The sequence below is a fragment of the Lactuca sativa genome, chromosome 8 (genome assembly GCF_002870075.4).
Source record: "Lactuca sativa cultivar Salinas chromosome 8, Lsat_Salinas_v11, whole genome shotgun sequence".
NCBI classification, from domain to species: domain Eukaryota; kingdom Viridiplantae; phylum Streptophyta; class Magnoliopsida; order Asterales; family Asteraceae; genus Lactuca; species Lactuca sativa.
Genome location: NC_056630.2, coordinates 234,942,597 through 234,961,076, shown reverse-complemented (window position 1 = coordinate 234,961,076; position 18,480 = coordinate 234,942,597). Strand labels below are relative to the sequence as shown.

The window sequence follows — 18,480 nt, the reverse complement described above, 5'->3', positions numbered from 1 at the left end:
TGCCTCTAGGCCGTAAACTCCTAAAATTTTGTTAAATGGTAACCTAAATTCATAACAATGCTTAGAAAATTAGTTAGAATCACATGTGATTGTCCTTTGTAGCTTAAATTAATCATTCTTGGCCATGGGTGAGTTTACGGCCGTAAACTCCAAGAGTGTGGCCGTAAACTCCCTTTTAAATGATGTTAATTCATTCATTATGTCCCAAGGCATTTTTAGATATCCATTCTAGCAATCTCCATGTCCATTTAAGCCCTTAAACCCTCAAAATCACACCAACATGAGTTTACGGCCGTAAACTCATGTGTGGGTGTGTTTTGTGGTTGTAAACTCATTTAAATGTTTACTTTTGGAGAGTAAACTCAAGTCCCAAGTCCCTAGTGCCAATTCACGTCCGTAGATGTCACCCGGGTCACTCCAAACGCTCATTTTGAGGTGTTTAAACTCGTTGGAGTGTAATGTCCAAATTAATTAATGATTGTAAGTCTAATTAGTTATATATGGGAATTATTTCATTTTACATAGGGACATCGCGAGTAAACCATCCCCGAACCAACATCTAGTATCCAAAACCGACACATTTCCAAGTCCGGTGAGTTCATACCCCAACCTTTTTCACTGATTTTCACTGTTTTCTGGGGGGGAACACAAGCAAAGTACAAGGATTCTTGTACTCAAAACTTATTTTCGTGTGTGTGTGTTTCACAATTTATAAGCTTTTAGTATTGATATACGTAACTGATAATTGGTAGAACATACAGATCATATAAACATTTATTTGTGAAATAGGTTTATAAACTGTTACGCTTTATATATTTCACAAACGGTATCCACATTTTATCAGTTAAAAGCATGACATTAGAACACATGAACAATATAATTTGTACACAGTTTTCTTCTCGGTAACATTCCACAGAGATACGCGAATGGCGGATTATTCTATTATTACTAGTAAATTTGTTATTCTTGTATGATTGGAGACACGTCCTCGGCGAACACTCCACAGAGATACGTGAGTGGAGGACTATACCGTAACCAGAATCTCTGGGATTTAGAGAGCGTGACTTGAGTGTATAGATCTATACGGGGCTGACTACCCCACACCTGGCTGCTAGCTACAGCCGAACCGAAATGGTTCAAGGGTGACGAAAGTCATAAGGTTGTGGACTACTTATTGCCACAGGTTCAGTCTTTAGTATGGTTATGGAACTCGCAACTAGGATAACAGAGATTTACTTATAGTAATAATGAATCACTTATTACATTTTACAGATAACCAGGTTTCGGTTTACATCTTTTACATCTTTTACATCTTTACATAAGGTAACCAACATTCAGGAATGTATGGGACTTTCCTGGGGAGAACATCAAACATAACACGTATACATCTTTTACGATGATAATCAACATTAAGGAAGGTATGGGACCTTCCTGGGAAATCTTGTACATAACCAGGTCTAGCAGAATACATCTTTCACATTGAAAACCAACATACAGGAAAGCATGGGGCATTCCTGGGTAACATTTATATAACCAGAAAAATGTAACCAACTGAATAACATTACATCTTTTACAATAACTAACATTCAGGAAAGTATGGGACTTTCCTGGGAATACAATGGTACATAAACGGAATAGAACAATGAAATTGGATAACCAAACTATACCTTACTTTTGTGGAACAACAACCAACTTTTAAGAAAATGTGGGATTTTCTTGGCGTGTGTTACATTTTCAGAAACAGAAAGGAAACATAAACATTTTCACAAAACAAAACTACTTATGAACTCACCAGCGTTATGCTGATTTTCAAACCGCTTGTGTTCTCAGGTCAACGTTAGTACAGGTACCCGAAGACTTACTTGATCCAGGACGGTGTGCGTGAAAGGCTCGTTCGTTTTGTTCATATTTATACTATGTATCACAATTGTATAAACAATGTCTTTTGAAACAAATTGTAAAAGTTTTAATATGTAATGTAATGTTTGTTTCACTTTACTTACTATGTACATTGGATTTGATACTCAACATGGAGTCAACCCCGGAAATGTTTCCGCCTTCGGTTTTCGGGGTGTGACACGACGACAATTGGCGATTGAAGAGGGAGAAGGAGGAGAGTTGCAAGTGAATTGTGGGTTGTAGAATGTGGGGGGTGGGCAGTTTCTGATCATAATATACGCCACATAAACCGACTGTGAACGTGGGGAAGAAAAGGTATCCTGGGTAGAGATGGAATCTTGGGGGAGAAGAAGCAAGAGTCGATGGAATGAACTTCAAAAAACCGCCAAAATGGAGTTTATGCGGCCCAGATTGAAAGTACGTGGAGTTTATAAGGCTAAGATTTGGACGACGGTAGTTAGACTCACCGTCGTGAATAGTATTAATAATTTGTCGCTCTTAAAGTTTGGATAATACATGATATAAATGGAATTGTCGAATGGAATATAATACCTAGGTGACATTTAATGAGTTAAACTTACCAACTTGACATAATTAATGTGATGATCAGTTTAAAGTTTATAAATTTGGATATTATAGCCTTAGTTTCTAAGTTGTAAAAAAAAAAATACCGATTTACATTGGCAAAAGACCAAGTAAAAGAATCTTTCAGTTACATAATCAAAATACTTCTGGTGAAGTGTAAATGCAATGTCAGATTTAATCGTACACCACCTATTATATATCCATGTGCCGATCGTGACTAAGATTTACCCCTTTGACATAACACACATTCCTTCAATCTAGAAACAATATATCACCTTTAAGCATGATGTACAAACCATGGCAACATACTACTTTAAATATAACAAGACTTATGTGTGAAAGATCAACTTTCTGTTGGTGATTTTATCACCAAATATATTTTAGTGTAATGGATTTAACTAGTGTTTTAAGAACACTGTTTTAGTTATAATATAAGTTAGGAGGTGCAGGAGTGCAAACTTGTATTTACTAAACAAGGACTAATCTGTCAATTTTGAAAGATGTAAACTTAAGGACTAATATGTTATTCTTAAAAGATGTCAACTGATCTCGTTATCCGTTGAGTGGATAAATTCCGGGAAAAGGACTTCATTGAAACACAGAAAACCGGGAAAAGCTTCTTGATTCATCTTCTTCAATTGATTCTGATTTTTGTGCCTATAATTAGAATTGCTGCATCAGGAATTATCCTAAGTTTGGATTTCGTGATACCCAAGGCATATAGGGTCGAAATATTAAACAAGGAAAATGTTTACACGATTCCTGTTTGTAATCCAGATTTCCAATAACCCTATTTTCGTTTTTCCCTAACAGTCTTGTTTGATATTTTCATTTTTTGGAAAAAATGGCTGGCAATTCACTGAAAGACATGAATACTTCGTTTGGTAAATCGGAGAAATTTCAGGGCCAAGATTTCAGACGTTGGAAAAAGAAGATGCATTTATGGTTGACCACTTTGAAGGAAGGTTGTGTATGTTCTTTCTACTCCAAAACCAGAAGAGGTTGAAGATGCAAGTCTGGAACAGATCAGAAGGAGAAGCAAATGGGAGAATGATAACTACATCTGCCTTGGTCACATTCTGAATGGTATGTCTGATTCCCTCTTTGACACTCATCAAAATATTGAAACTGCAAGTGAATTATGGAACACAATTGAAGCAAAATATATTTTAGAAGATGCTTCAAGTAAAAAGTTCATTGTTTCTGATTTCAACAATTATAAAATGGTTGATTCTGAATTTGTAATGGAACAATATATTGAAATCCTACGAATTTATGGTCAATTCAAACAACACAACATGTCCATGGATGAATCCTTTGGTGTTTCAAGTGTGATTGATAAACTTCCACCCTCATGGAAAGATTTCAACCACCATCTGAAACATAGAAAGGAAGAGATAAGTTTGATTCAACTTGGGAGTTATTTGAAAATCGAAGAAGGACTTCATGATCAAGAGAATGATAAAGGAACTGGAAAGGGCAAATCTGAATTTGGACAGCCCCAAGTTCATATGGTTGATTGTGATAAAGAAGACCATTCTAATCACAAGGGCAAGGGTAAAAAACGTAAGTACGAGGGTAACAACAAAAAATCCAACAAAAAACACAAGGATTCCAAGGAACTTGTGTGTTGGAGATGCCATCTGAAAGGGCATATGAAACATGACTGTTGGGTGACACTTAGAAACAAAGGTGCAAGTGGTAGTGGAAAAGATGCTGGTGGTGGCAGTGGATCTCATGATCAATCTACAACCAAAGGTCAAATTACTATTGATCTTGTAAGTTCAGTATTTAATGTTATGCTACTAACTCCAGAAGTTTTTTTTGTACAGGGGGTTGATACAGATTCATGGTGGATTGATACCTGTTCTACACATCACATGCTTAATGATGAACGGTGGTTCACGAAGTTGAACCTAGTAAATAAAGGTTCTGTCTTACACATGGCGGATGAAGGATGAAAGCCAATTTTAGGAACTAGTGTTGTTAGTATTACGTTTACTTCTGGAAAAACAATTAGTTTGTTTATTGTATTTTATGTACCAAAGGTTCGAAAGAACCTTGTGTCTAGTGGTTTGTTGAATTGTATGGGTTATAAACAAGTTATCGAGTCAAACAAGTATGTGTTGTCTAAGTGTGGAATATTTATGGGATTTGGTTATTATTGTGATCGTGTTTTTAAGTTAAATATTATAAGTTGTGCATCACATGTCAAAAACTACTTGTATAACTTCTGTATCTAATCTTGATAATACTATGTTATGGCATAATAGATTAGGACATGTTCATGTTAAGAGAATGATTGAAATGTCAAAATCCGGATTGATTCCACCTTTTGATATTAATTCTGAAAATGCAAAACTTGTATGTGAACTAAAATCATGAAACAATCGTTTTCAAATGTTAATAGAAAAACAGAAGTGTTGGAATTGATTCATAGTGATCTATGTGATTTCCATGCTACACCATCGTTGGGAAATAAAGAGTACATTGTTACTTTTATTGATGATTCAAGTCGGTTTTGTTATGTGTACTTGTTACATTCCAAAAATGAGGCTTTGAAAAAGTTTAAAGTATATAAAACCGAAGTCGAATTACAGTTGGGTTCTTTGATAAAATGTCTTATGACGGATAGGGGAGGAGAGTACATGGATTCTGAATACTTTCAATCAGTTGGAATCATTCATGAAACCACAGCTCCTTACAATCCACAACAAAACGGTATTGCTGAACGGAAAAATCGAGTTTTAAAAGAAATGGTAAATTCTATGCTTTCTTTTTCGGGTTTGAGTGAAGACTTATGGGGTGAAGCTATGCTCACAACTAATTATGTGCTAAACCGGGTTCCTCATAAACGGAACAAAGTTACTCATGAACTTTGGCACAAGAAAGCACCCAATTTGAGTTATTTTCGAATTTGGGGATGTCGAGCAGTTGTGAAATTACCTGAACCTAAAAAGAAAATTTTAAGTGAACGAGGAATTGAGTGCATATTTATTGGATATGCAGAACATTCCAAAGCTTATAGGTTTTATGTTATAGAACCTAATGAGGCATATTCTGTTCATAGAATCGCGAGATGCGATCTTTGATGAGCTATAGTATTCTTCAATTCAAAGTCTAAAGGATCTGATTCCAAGCACAAGTGAGGTGCCTAAATCAGATATTAAGGAAGTTGTTTCAATTCCAGAAACACAACAACTTCGTAAAAGCAAACGAGGTCGAGTCGCGAAAAATTTTGGCGAGGATTTTCAACTACTTCTGGTTGAAGGATTGAGGGATAAAGTGGAGAACCAATACTCATATTCCTCTTATCTTGAGACTGATCCAAAGACTTTTAAGCAAGCTATGGAGTCTCGAGATGTTTCATTTTGGAAAGAAGCGGTTGATGAAGAAATGTCATCCATTACGGAGAACAATGTTTGGGTGTTATTTGATTTACCTCCTGGTTCTAAACCTTTGGGATGTAAATGGATTTTCAAGAAGAAAATGAAGGTAGATGGAACCATTGATAAATTCAAGGCTCGTCTGGTCATACAAGGTTTTAGACAAAAGGTCGATATTGATTATTTTGATACGTATGCACCGGTAGCACGAATTTCTACCATTAGATTATTGGTAGCTTTGGCAACTATTCACAATCTAGTAATTCATCAAATGGATGTTAAAACAGCTTTTTTGAATGATGATTTTGATGAGGAAGTTTATATGAAGCAACCAGAAGGTTTTGTTTTGTCTGGAATTGAGCAAAAAGTGTGTAGACTTGTGAAATCATTGTATGGACTTAAACAAGCTCCAAAACAATGGCATTTGAAGTTTCACGAAGTTATTTTGTCTAATGGTTTTTCTTTAAACCAATCTGACAAATGTGTGTACAACCGTTTTGATTCATCTGGATCTGGTGTGATAATTTGCTTATATTTAGATGATATGTTGATTTTTGGCACTGATCAAAATCAAGTTAACGCAACTAAGAATTTGTTATCTTCAATGTTTTCAATGAAGGATATGGGGGAGGCGGATGTAATCCTTGGAATAAGGATTAAACGAGTGAACAAGGGACTTGCTATTACACAGTCACATCACATTGAAAAAATTCTCAAACGATTCAATTATAGTGATTGTACACCCGTTAGCACCCCTATGGATTTAAGCATGAAGTTGATGCCTACTAGAGGCAGATTAGTTTCTCAACTTGAGTACTCACAAGCTATTGGTTAGTTGATGTATGCTATGACTAGCACTCGTCCAGATATAGCTTTCGTAGTGCGAAGATTGAGTAGATTTACTCATAATCCTAGTACTCAACATTGGCAAGTGGTTCATCTTGTTTTCAAGTATTTGAAAGGAACTAAGGATTACTGTTTGTGTTATTCAGGATTTCCTTCGGTCTTGAATGGATAATATGATGCAAGTTGGATATCCAATAGAGAAGATCACTCTTCTACAACTGGTTGGGTATTCTTGCTTGGTGGAGGTGCTATTTCATGGGCATCTAAAAAGCAATCATGTATGACAAGTTCAACAATGGAATCTGAATTTATTGCATTGGCTGCTGCTAGCAAGGAAGCAGAATGGTTAAAGAACTTGATTTATGTGATTCCATTATGGATGAAACCAATTTCGCCATTATCTATCCGACGTGATAGTCTTTCTAATCATAGATGGTGTGGTTTTGATTGAGTTTGTAAAATCACAACAAAATTTGGCGGACCATCTCACTAAGAGTTTGGCGCGAGACTTAGTGCACAAGTCTGTTATAGGGATGGGCTTAAAGTCATTATAAATTATTATTAATGAGACACCTAATTCCTTTCTAATACAATGTTAGAGGTTGAATTCAATGAGGAAAGCTTATTTATATGAATTGAAACACACACTAAAACATCCCAAGGTACGTGTGTTTGAACCTGTAGAGACCAGGATAATTTGATTTCATAATGACTCTTTTGATAAAATGTATACAGGTACATGAATAAAAGAATCACCTATATGATCGTGAAGTATAGCCGTACTTCAAAGAGCTTGGGACTTGGCTTTTATACGATCAAGAATGGATTGGGACACGACTGTATAATTAGTGTCAAGTTATTTTGTTTTAGATGATTGTTAAACTAATGTGTATATTATCTTCAAATATTCAAACGAGTTGATGGGTCGAATCTTTAAGATACCTTGATTTCTCGAATGTTTGAAATGTGTAATATAATAACATGAAAATTCAATCGTATCGATATTTTCATCTATGCATTAGTTTCGTTTCTTTTTGTTTTTAGTTTGTTAATTCAAGGATTACATTAAAATAGGGGAGGTTTGTTGGTGATTTTAACACCAAATATATTTTAGTGTAATGGATTTAGTGTTTCAAGAACAATGTTTTAGTTATAATATAAGTTATGTAACATCCCGGAAATTCAGAAGTATAGTTGAAGGGCAAAAGTATAAATAAGAAGGTCGACTCAGCGAGTTGATGGATAGACTCGACGAGTCGGGTCGCGGATCTGGTGACATGGTAAGTGACCAACTCGGCGAGTCGAAGGAGTGACTCGGCGAGTTGGTGCTGGGTGGAGAAAAACCCTAATCATCGGGGTTGTGCCCTATTTAAGAGACCTTATGTCCCCATTTCGTCCTCCTATCATTCCAGAGACTCCCATTAAACACTATTTCGTGAAACACTCCATTGTTGCAGGATTGGAAGCCTGGAAGAAGAATTTGGAGTGAAGAACTCAAGGATCTAGAGGCTAGCATCATAGAAGTCTTGAGGTTCAGGAATCCATATCAGATTTGGTTTCATTTATGAGGTAAGAGACCAGAACCCTTGAGCTATTTTCCTTTTTGATTCATCCATGGTGGTTGGTGTGAAGTTCCTTAGTGGGTTTGTGATCTAATTCGACTATAGAGACTAGATCTGAGGTTGCAACTTCAGATCTAGGTTGTTATGATGATATGACAGCATAAAGCCTCGGCCAGGGGGTTTGATTTGGAGTGTCCTTTTCCCAAAAACGTTTCTAGAGCTTGGTTTGTGCCTGTTGAGCTTTGCATGCACGTAAAGTTGGAAACTTTACGTGTGAATCTGGCCCTAGGAGTCCAAATCAATGTATTGGAAGCAATGGAATGGCCTAAAATCGTCTGTATGAAGATGTCACGTCTGGACTTGGCGAGTCACATGGGTGAACTTTCCGAGTAGTACAAATACGTCCATGAACTTGACGAGTTGGAAGAACAACTCAGAGAGTTGGTTGATGATTTCCTTGAACTCGGCGAGTCTGTTCTTAGACTCGGCGAGTCTGGTCGTGGAACCCCAACTTTCTGGATAAGCCGTGAATCGGTGAGTCGAGGGACGACTCGGTGTATTGAACAGGAAAGCACTCAAAGATCCTTGAACTTGGCGAGTCTTGGGGCGACTCGGCGAGTTGAGTCGAGACATGAGAGTTTTCAGAGCATAGGGACTCGACGAGTCAGCGGGTAGATTCGGCGAGTAGAGTCAGTCAGGAAGTTTGACTAGGCCGAGGACTTTGACTTTGACCAAAAATTGACCAGTTGACTTCCAGGGGTATTGTGGTAGTTATTGTGTTTTTGGTTATTTAGTATTGACCAATGGTGAAGTTCGTGTCAAAGGTTGGAGCAGCATGATCTTATCTCTTCAGTCAGCAATTGCGAGGTGAGTTATCCTCACTATATCGAGAGGGTCTACGGCACCAAGGCCGACCCTTTATCGGATGGAAATCCGGATAGTTGTTTGTTATGTTATTACCTTGCTATGTTTTCATCCTGGTAGTTAGGATGGTATATGTTAGAGACCTGGTTAGGGTCGGTATCCTGGTTTTAGGATGATGTTATGCTAGTGACCAGTTAGGTCGGTATCCTGGTAGGGATGTGCTATGTTATGTGATATTAGTTTGGTTGATGGGGCATGGATTGCTATATGATTATATGTGTTGTACACATGGTCGTTTGTCTGTGGTTGGGTTGAGGCGGGTCCTGCTTTGTGCTCTAAGACAACATAACCACGGCGGACCGGATGTTCCGATGGCCCAGCGAGCGGTCCTGATAAGCTATAGGCCCCAAGAGGGCGGACCAGACATGCCGAGGCTCGGAGAGTGGACCAGGCTGACTGAAGGCCCGGTGCGGGCGGACCAGTCATTCTATAGACTCAGAGAGTGGACCAGGTGGGTTGAAGGCCCGGTGTGGGCGGACCAACCACACTGCAGACTAGATGTATATGGCTGGACTCGAAGGGTGGACCAGGTGGACTGTAGGCCCGATGCGCCGGACCAGTCACGCAGTAGACCCGAAGTGCGTGGCTATTCTGAACAGTGTTTATGTTATGATATGTGTATGGTATTGCGGTTTGTATTTTGGGGGTAACCCACTAAGCTTTCGGGCTTACAGTTTTTAGTGTATTGTTTCAGGTACTTCAGGAGATCGTGGCAAGGCGAAGGCGTGATCGTACCGCTCCTCATGTTTTATGTGCTCATGATGTGGTTCTGGGAAATACTCTGATAATAAATGAATTGAAAACCTTTTTGTAATGAATTAATGAAAGTGGGTTGTTTTTGAAAAGTTTAAATTGGTTTGAATTTTAGAGCGTTACAAGTTGGTATCAGAGCCTTGGTTTGAGTGAGTTGGAGGAACATTCGTGTGAATCCAATCTCAAATCAAGGAGAGTTTTCAAAAGAGAAACTAAAATGGTTTTCGAAAAATGAGTAAAGGAGGACGCAGAGGTACGATCAACCGGAGCCAGTAAGTAACCCCAAAATACCATAAAAGTTATTTGTTATGAGATATGATAGAACAAAAAGCTAGTACTAGGCTAGGGATCTTCAGGATTTGCATGATAGAGTTGCCTGGTTTATGATGCCTGCTAGCATATGGTTCCTTTCTGTATGATATTTTTTAGTGTTGCTCTAGGAGTGAGGGTCGATTGCTTGTTATTTATGTTCGCCACTAGGGTGTTTTGATGATACTTGATATAACTGTTTGTAGGTGTGGAAGGTAGTATGTGCCCGTACTACTGAAAGCACAGGACCCATACGCGCATCAAGGATGTCACAACCCATAGGGTTGGGTTGGGAGTTGGTTCCTGGGTTAGTGGGATGTGTCAGATGTTTTGCGGTGTTTTCCGTATGGTGGTTACAAGGCATGCTGGGAGTGGATCCGGGTCAGGATCGGGAGCAGGAGAGGGCGGTCAGGGTGGGTCGGTGCCACCCGAGGACATTGGTCAGATGAGCACAGACGAGTTGGATGCTAGGATTCGCGAGATCCTGCATGATGAGGTTGCTGCTATGTTCTAGGCCGAGTTGTCGGAACTGTTTGGGTCGATCAAGACCACCATGGTCGAGTATTTTGATGAGCGCTATGCAGCTCTAGCGTAGACAGCGGTCGCGGCAGCCGCAACGGCTGTGGCAGCGGTAGGGGGAGGAGCCAGTAGGGGCTTCCAGTATCGGGATTTTGACAAAGCAAAGCCCCCTACTTTCGATGGAGTTCGGGATCCGATAGTTGCGATGAGATGGTTGTCAGATGTGGAGGGATGTTTCTTCACATGTTCATGCCCTGCTGATCAGAGGGTGAGGTGTGCCCTGAACCTGTTGAGGCTCGGGGAGAAGGATTGGTGGCGATTGACTATGGGATCTTATTCTGATGCGTAGCGGGCTGCGTTTACTTGGGATCAGTTCCGAGACATGTTCAGTACTCGTTATGTTCCACGGGTGGAGCGGGAGAGATTGGCTCAGGAGTTTTTGGAGCTTAAGCAGGATTCGGAGTCGGTGACGGAGATCACTAGGATGTTTACTGAGAGGGTGATGTTTTTCCCGGAGTTTGCTTCAGAACAGGCTCAGATGTCCCGATATCTGAGTATGCTCAAGAGGGATATTAGACAGTTTGTGTCTACGCAGAGGTGTGATACCTTGTTAGAGTTGCAGGAGGCCGCCCGGTGGCGTGAGTTGCAGATTGAGTTGAAGTTGCGAGATCAGAGACAGGCCCCGGTGCGCTCCTAGCCGGCGCGGAAACGGCGAAAGACCGTTGATTCTAGGTTGGGAGATTAGGGCAGCTGCACTTGTGGGAAGTGCAAGAAGGGTCACACCTGAGTTTATAGGTCCGGTGGTGCGTGCCGCAAGAGCGGGAGAGAGGGACATTATGCGAGGGATTGCCGTCAGTCAGCCCCGGTTCAGGATATGAGTATTGGTTATCAGTGCCATCAAGTTGGTCACATGCGAGCCAACTGTCCATAGCTTGCTGCAGGACCGGTGCAGGCTCCAGTACCGGCCATTTTGAGGATTACGGGTGGAGATCAGGGTGGAGCGGAGCCCCAGAGGGCTCAAGGACGTGCTTATCAGCTTACAGTAGAGGAGGTCAGGGCAGAGCCGGATGCAGTTGCGGGTATGTTTTTGTTTCGTTGCTGTTGTTATCTTGTTATCTTGTGGTGGTTATTAAGTATTGTATATCTGTTGGTCTTGTTTGCATGATTCATGGTATTGTATTCGTTCGTTCTTTCGTCGGTTTTGTTTGATCAATGGTTTTGGTATTCGGAATGTTAGTAATCAGGAGTTGTAGGTGGTTAGCATCCATGGGATTGATGGTCAAAATTTGGTTGTATGGTCTTGTTATTGGGCATAGCATTTGTGTTTTGGGAAGTGTTCAGTGGGGAGTCGAACTCCCTTAGAGTTCGTGATGTGCGATGTCGGAACGTGATTTTGTGAAGGTTGCTCGTTTCAGAACGAGTGAAAGTATAAGAGAATGTGTTGAGTAGGATCGTTTAAGTGATGCCGGTTGGATCACCGGTGGTGGGTAGTCAGTGCTCTAAGTGGGGAGAATTGGAAAATTCTCAAGAGGATCGACAACATGAGAGGTCAATTTGCTGTTCAGGTTTCAGCAGTGTTCAGTCGGTCAAGAGTGTGGGCTGGTAGGAGTGAATAACAGGCAAGTGGGGCGGGATACAGACCAAGGTTTACGGAAAAAGGTGATTGGTTGTTGTGAGGCCTAGGTTTATGCTGTGATCTGAGTAGATGGGATGGAGTTAAGGTTCGGAACCCCTAGAGGGCTAGAAAAGTATGTATGGGAGAGATTCCCAGGAAAGGTAGTTCAGGATGATGTATGTCAGTCTGAGTGGTCCGGTTAGACTGAAGGCCTGTGGGCGTACCAGTTAGACCGAAGGCTCGGGGAACGGTCCAGACAGGTTGAAGGCCCAAGACGGCGGTCCAGATGTGCTGAAGGTTCCGAGAGTGGTCTAGATAGGCTGAAGGCCTGGTATGGCGGTCCAGTCATGCTGAAGACTCTGTGGGTGTTAGTGGATCGGAATAAAGAGAATGGGGGAATATGTCGCCAGGATATGGTGATTGATATGGTCTGGCCCCAAGTATTGATCATGTTAATGGAAGGTAGTGCATGGACCCGAGAGTCCTTGCGAGCAGAATCAGAATAGGAGAAGTTCAAGGATAGCGGTTGCTCTACATGGATAATGTAGAGTGAAGTGTAGCTTAGTGGCACGTGCCGACGTGATAAGGGTGTATGAGTGGATTTCCTGGAAAGGAAAGGCTTGTAGCTCCAGAAGGAGCGTGGGTACTTCAAAAGAGGTGGAAGTGGAATAAGTGGATTATTGTCAGTGCATCAGCTATTGGTAGTAAGTACTGGGATGGTACCAGTGGTATGGAAACACATCCAGATTGGGTGTCTATTGAGGATTCGGATGGATTTCCGGTAATGTAGAACTAGAGGAGTTCGTAAGGGATGCAAGGAGGCAGCCTTGGATTTTCGGTATGGTTATGATCAGGAGGTTATGTATGTAGTGGTAATTCATCATGGGGATGTCTGGAGGTATTGTCAGTGCGTCGGGTTTTCCAGCCCGAGGATGTTGGATCAGGTACATCATGTGTACGTGATTGCACAGGAGAGCTCATGGGAGTGCTCATGAGCTGAAGGATGTGTCATCCTGACAGCCCGAGAAGAAACAAGTTGGATTCGGAGGGAGAAGCAGGATGAGTCCCAGCAGCTGGTACCCGGTTAGGACCCGGTGGTTCAAGGTGAAATCTAGCTTGGTAAGAGTCAAGTGTTTATTGTGATTTTGAAGTGATGAAGGTATCATCGGGTGATCTTTGGTTAGTAAGGGTTGTTATCAGAGAAAGAAGCTGGTGGCCGGCTTGAATCAGTTGTCATAACTTTGGGAGGGAAGAGTTGGACTTTATAGATGTTTGATTGCAGTGTTCGGAGGAACCTGGGTCGGTTGATACCAGGGGGTGCATTGTGGGGGTATTATCTGGAATTGTGTGCTGCAGCTGGCTTTGAGGACGAAGCTTAATTTAAGTGGGGAAAATTGTAACATCCCGGAAATTCAGAAGTATAGTTGAAGGGCTAAAGTGTAAATAAGAAGGTCGACTCGGCGAGTCGATGGATAGACTCAGCGAGTCGGGTCGCGGATCTGGTCACCTGTTAAGTGACCAACTCGGTGAGTTAAAGGAGTGACTCGGCGAGTTGGTGCTGGGTGGAGAAAAACCCTAATCTTCGGGGTTGTGCCCTATTTAAATGTCACACCCCGAAAACCGAAGGCGGAAAAATTTCCGGGGCGGACTCCACGTTGAGTATCAAATCCAATGTATATAGTAAATAAGTAAACAACTATCACCTTACATATTAGAATTTACATCTGTTTAAAAGTAAAGTGTTACAAGTGATGATACATATGTATATATAAACAAAAGTAGAGACGAGTCTTCTGTACGCTCCGTCTTCTCGAAAAGGATCGCTGGGTACCTGTCTAAAATGGACCTGAGAATACAAGCAGTTTGAAAATCAGCATGAAGCTGGTGAGTTCATAAGCGGTTTTGTTTTGAAAAGAATGAGTTCCTTTGTTTTCTGAAAAAGTTGTTATCCAAGAAAATCCCATATTTTCTTATGTAAAACAGTTTAGTTATCATTTGTTACCAAGTTGATTACATGTCGTATGTTACCCCAGGAAAATCCCATATTTTCCTAATAGTTTAGTTATCCATTCGTTTCTTAATTCATTTACGAGTTGTTATGCTATCCCAGGAAAATCCTATATTTTCCTAAAAGTTTATTTAGTTATTGGACACCAATGTAATATTTGATTATCTATTATACATGTCATATTAGCTAGGTATTCTGATATCCTAATTGTGTTTCACTTGAATGTACCTAGATGCGTGCCTTCGTATTCGTATTCCTAGTCGTAATCATATTGATTTTCGTATTTTATATTTGTATTCATATTTATATTTGTAGTCCTATTCATATTCGTAATCGCATTCGTATTCGTATTCCTACTCCTAATCCTAATCGTATTCGTATTCGTATTCGTATTCGCATTCGTATTCGCATTCGTATTCGTATTCCTAGTCCTATTCCTATTCCTATTCATATTCGTATTCGTATTCGCATTCGTATTCGCATTCGTATTCTCATTCCTAGTCCTAATCCTAATACTATTCGTATTCGCATTCCTAGTCCTAATCCTAATACTATTCGTATTCGTATTCGTATTCACATTCGTATTCGCATTCGTATTCGTATTCCCACTCCTAATCCTAATACTATTCGTATTCGCATTCGTATTCATATTCGTATTCCTACCCCTAATCCTAATACTATTCGTATTCTTATTCGTAGATTATGAAATATAATTTAGATTGTAACACTTTATCAAGAAATCTATGATTAGTCTGAAAGCTAAGTTCGTAATTCGAACTATTTGATTAACACAATTTTTGATATTAAAAGGATACAGAATATAGACATTTGAACTGAAAACAATAAGTTTGAGTACAAGATTTCCTTGTTCTTTTGCTTCTATTCCCCCTGAAAACATTTGAAAAAAGGGTAGGGGTATGAACTCACCTGTTGAGGAACACGTCAGTTTGGATCCTAAACGTCAGTTCTGGGTTCGCAAACGCACAAGATTCCTATATATTATGAAAAGATACACATTTATATCTAATTAGAACTTAAATTATTTATGAGATGAAGACATATGCTTCTAGATGCGAAAACACTTCATTACAAGTGTTTGGAAGGACCCGGGTGGCATTTGAGGACACATGAGGCTTGGATATGGTTTTACTCTTCAAGAGTAAACTCATACTAGAGTTTTCGGCCCTAATGTACTCTTCCCCATGAGTTTACAGCCGTAAACTCATGGTGGGGTGCATTTGGTGCAAAAATGGCTTGAAACAATTAAGAGGGAATTTCTAGGGTTGGTTTGAAGGTATGGTAAATTGATTTGAACAATTTAACGGCCGTATGAGGTGTTTACGGCAGTAAACTATAAGTTTACAGCCGTAAACTCATATATACACGCCCAAAATGTTTTCTTGGTGGTCCATAATTAATCACAAGTGATTACAAGCTATTTTACAAGTCTAGGGGTGAAATTTGGGCATCATTTGACATGATTTTAGAAGTTTATGACCCAAGACTCCTCTTATGGCCGTGAACTCCTTAGAGGGGTGATTTCTTTATGTTTTAGGCTTCTAAGTTGTTCATGGTTGCTTCTAAATTTTGTTCAAGGCTTAGAAGGTGTATAAATGGCAATTTAACACCTTAGAAGGAGTTTACTCCCCTTGGAGATGAGTTTACGGCCCAAGCATGTTCTTGGGCAGTAAACTCATGTTTACTCCTCTAAATTGATGTTCAAGGTGTTCCAAGTCTAGTTCCATAATTCTACAAGTCATATCTAAGCCTCAATGATGTTTTGGAAGGGTTTAAAGGCTTAAATACCCCCTTTATATGTGTTTATGGCCCAAGCATGTTCCAGGGCCATAAACACACGAAAAAGGCCCTAAATCATGATTTAAACTCGAATTTGAATGCTAAGGATGATATAATAGGAGTTAGGGAAGGTACCTTGATGAATAGAAGCCTTAAATTGATGATTTTGGACCCTTAAACTTGATTTGAGGAGAGAGGTTGGAGAGAGAGAGTAGAGAGAGAGAGAGAGAAAAAGCTTCAAATGGAAGCTTACACCCCTTTAAATAGGTTCTAAGATTTGGACACGGTGGAATTCTACCCGATACCGGCATTAAACGGGGCTTTTGGTCGCACCCGATTAAGTTATCGTAATCCGGCGGGGTTGAATTTAGAAATTTTCACATTAATGTTTTTGGGCCATTTTCATGTGTTTCTAATGGATTTGGACACTCACTAAAATATAATAAACATATAAGTTTAAATAATTTAGCCCAAAAACGAAAACGGAACGAATCGCTATAGACAGGTTTTACGGGGCGAACGGATTTCAGCGATGGACAACTTCGGGTTGTTACATTATCCCCCCGTTAGAGGGAATTTCATCCAGAAATTCAAAGACTAAGACAAAGATCATGAAGGGAAAAGAGATATGGATGAATCTGCTACTTCGGGTCTTCATGCTCCTATGTGGAATACCAGATGGTTGCTGCTGAGTTTAGAAGATAGCTCGGAGAGGGTTACGGAATCAATTCCTAACGAGGATCTCGAATGGTCTAATGTACCATGAGTTAAGTTTTCTGTACTTCCCAAGGCGTACTATGTCTTTCCAGAGTAAGACTTCCAACAAGAGGGTACATCTTCATGTGGGAGAGTAGCTAAGGGTCTGATGGTTCTAAAGGAAATTTCTAGGTGGGTCTGCGATAATAGCCGACGGAACCCAAGAATTGACGGGTTTCTATGGGTATCTCTGGTGCCGACTAATTCTCTATCGCCTTAGTTTTTGGAATAGTCTACGGGTATGACTGCTTTGCTTATCTATATGACCAGGGAAACTGGTTTGACCGAAGGCACCACTACTACCTCGTAATTGTTGGGTTTTGAGCATTCTAACACTTCCTAAGTGTACATGCAACCCTGAATACCTTGGATCTATGTTTTCTCTATTATACATGCAAATAAGAACATCCAAGGTATTATCCTAATCTAGCATACAAAAACTATGAATGTAACAAGATAGAATACATACCTCTTGATGTAGCTTGATGTCTTCAAGCTTTAAGAGCTTAGCCCCAATAGTGTGGAAGCCTCAAGTGGAATCACAAATCACCAAGACACCTTGGAATACTTTAGAGAATATGATTACTTGGTTCTCTCTAGTGAAATTGGCTAGCCCTTCTTTAGTGTATCCACACTAGTGCCAATTTCACCAACCAAAGACATCTTTATATAGTATGGAGGATTAGGGTTAAACCCTAATACCCATGACCTTTCATTTCCTAGGATCCATGGGTTAAACACTCCATGGACTATCCATGAAAGCTTAGCCCAACCTAAATGAACTTGGCCCATTCCATATATATAAGAGTCCATATTTAATTAGTTCCTTTTGATCACTTAATTAATTATAAATTAATTCTTGATCAATACTAATTAAATAATATGATTCCATATTAATATATTAGAACTTATAACATATTAATATTAATCATAAACATACTATTCTCAAAAGATTATCCATATAAATTGTGTCGGTGAAGTGCAACCCAAATGGACCATGCCGGGTCGGGTCAAGTACATACCAAATATAGTTATGGACTTAGACATTAATCCAATAGTCTCCCACTTGGATAAGTCTAAAACTATTATTGCGTATGACTTCAAACGTAACTGGCAATCGTAGCTCTTAAAGCTGCTGTCGAACTCTGATCTTGTCAACGAACTTGTCCATTAGATAAGGGATCATATATTCCTCCATTCTAGATATCATATGGACTGAGACATGGATTATAATCATTCTCTCTGTCCATTTGTTGTTTCCCGATTTGCGATTTATGACGACTGACTAATTGAACGAATCAAATCAGTCCTGGCCCACCGAGCACTTCCATTTGTCATCATCAAATCATCGAGGGGCCCACAGATATCGCTTTTATCCCGAAGGTAAAAGGAACGGATAAACTTCGACTCATATGGCTTGTTCTACTACTTGTTGAATCATACACAAAGGCACGTTTTATAGCACCGAGTTACCAAATGCGTTTTCGTGCAATCAATGTACTATCAACTCATAGTAACAAC

The 18,480-nt window shown here is 39.9% G+C and overlaps 1 protein-coding gene across 1 annotated transcript in view; it reads left to right on the top strand.

Annotated features, from left to right (window-relative positions):
* Nucleotides 1–7,011: 7,011 nt before the first annotated feature.
* Nucleotides 7,012–18,480, top strand: part of LOC111906455 (G-patch domain-containing protein 1-like) — a 34,125-nt gene continuing 22,656 nt past the window's right edge. Inside the window, exons 1-2 of the mRNA XM_052766677.1 lie at nucleotides 7,012–7,151; nucleotides 7,452–7,555. Coding sequence (XP_052622637.1) covers nucleotides 7,012–7,151; nucleotides 7,452–7,555 — 244 coding nt within the window. The remainder of the gene's footprint in view (nucleotides 7,152–7,451; nucleotides 7,556–18,480) is intronic.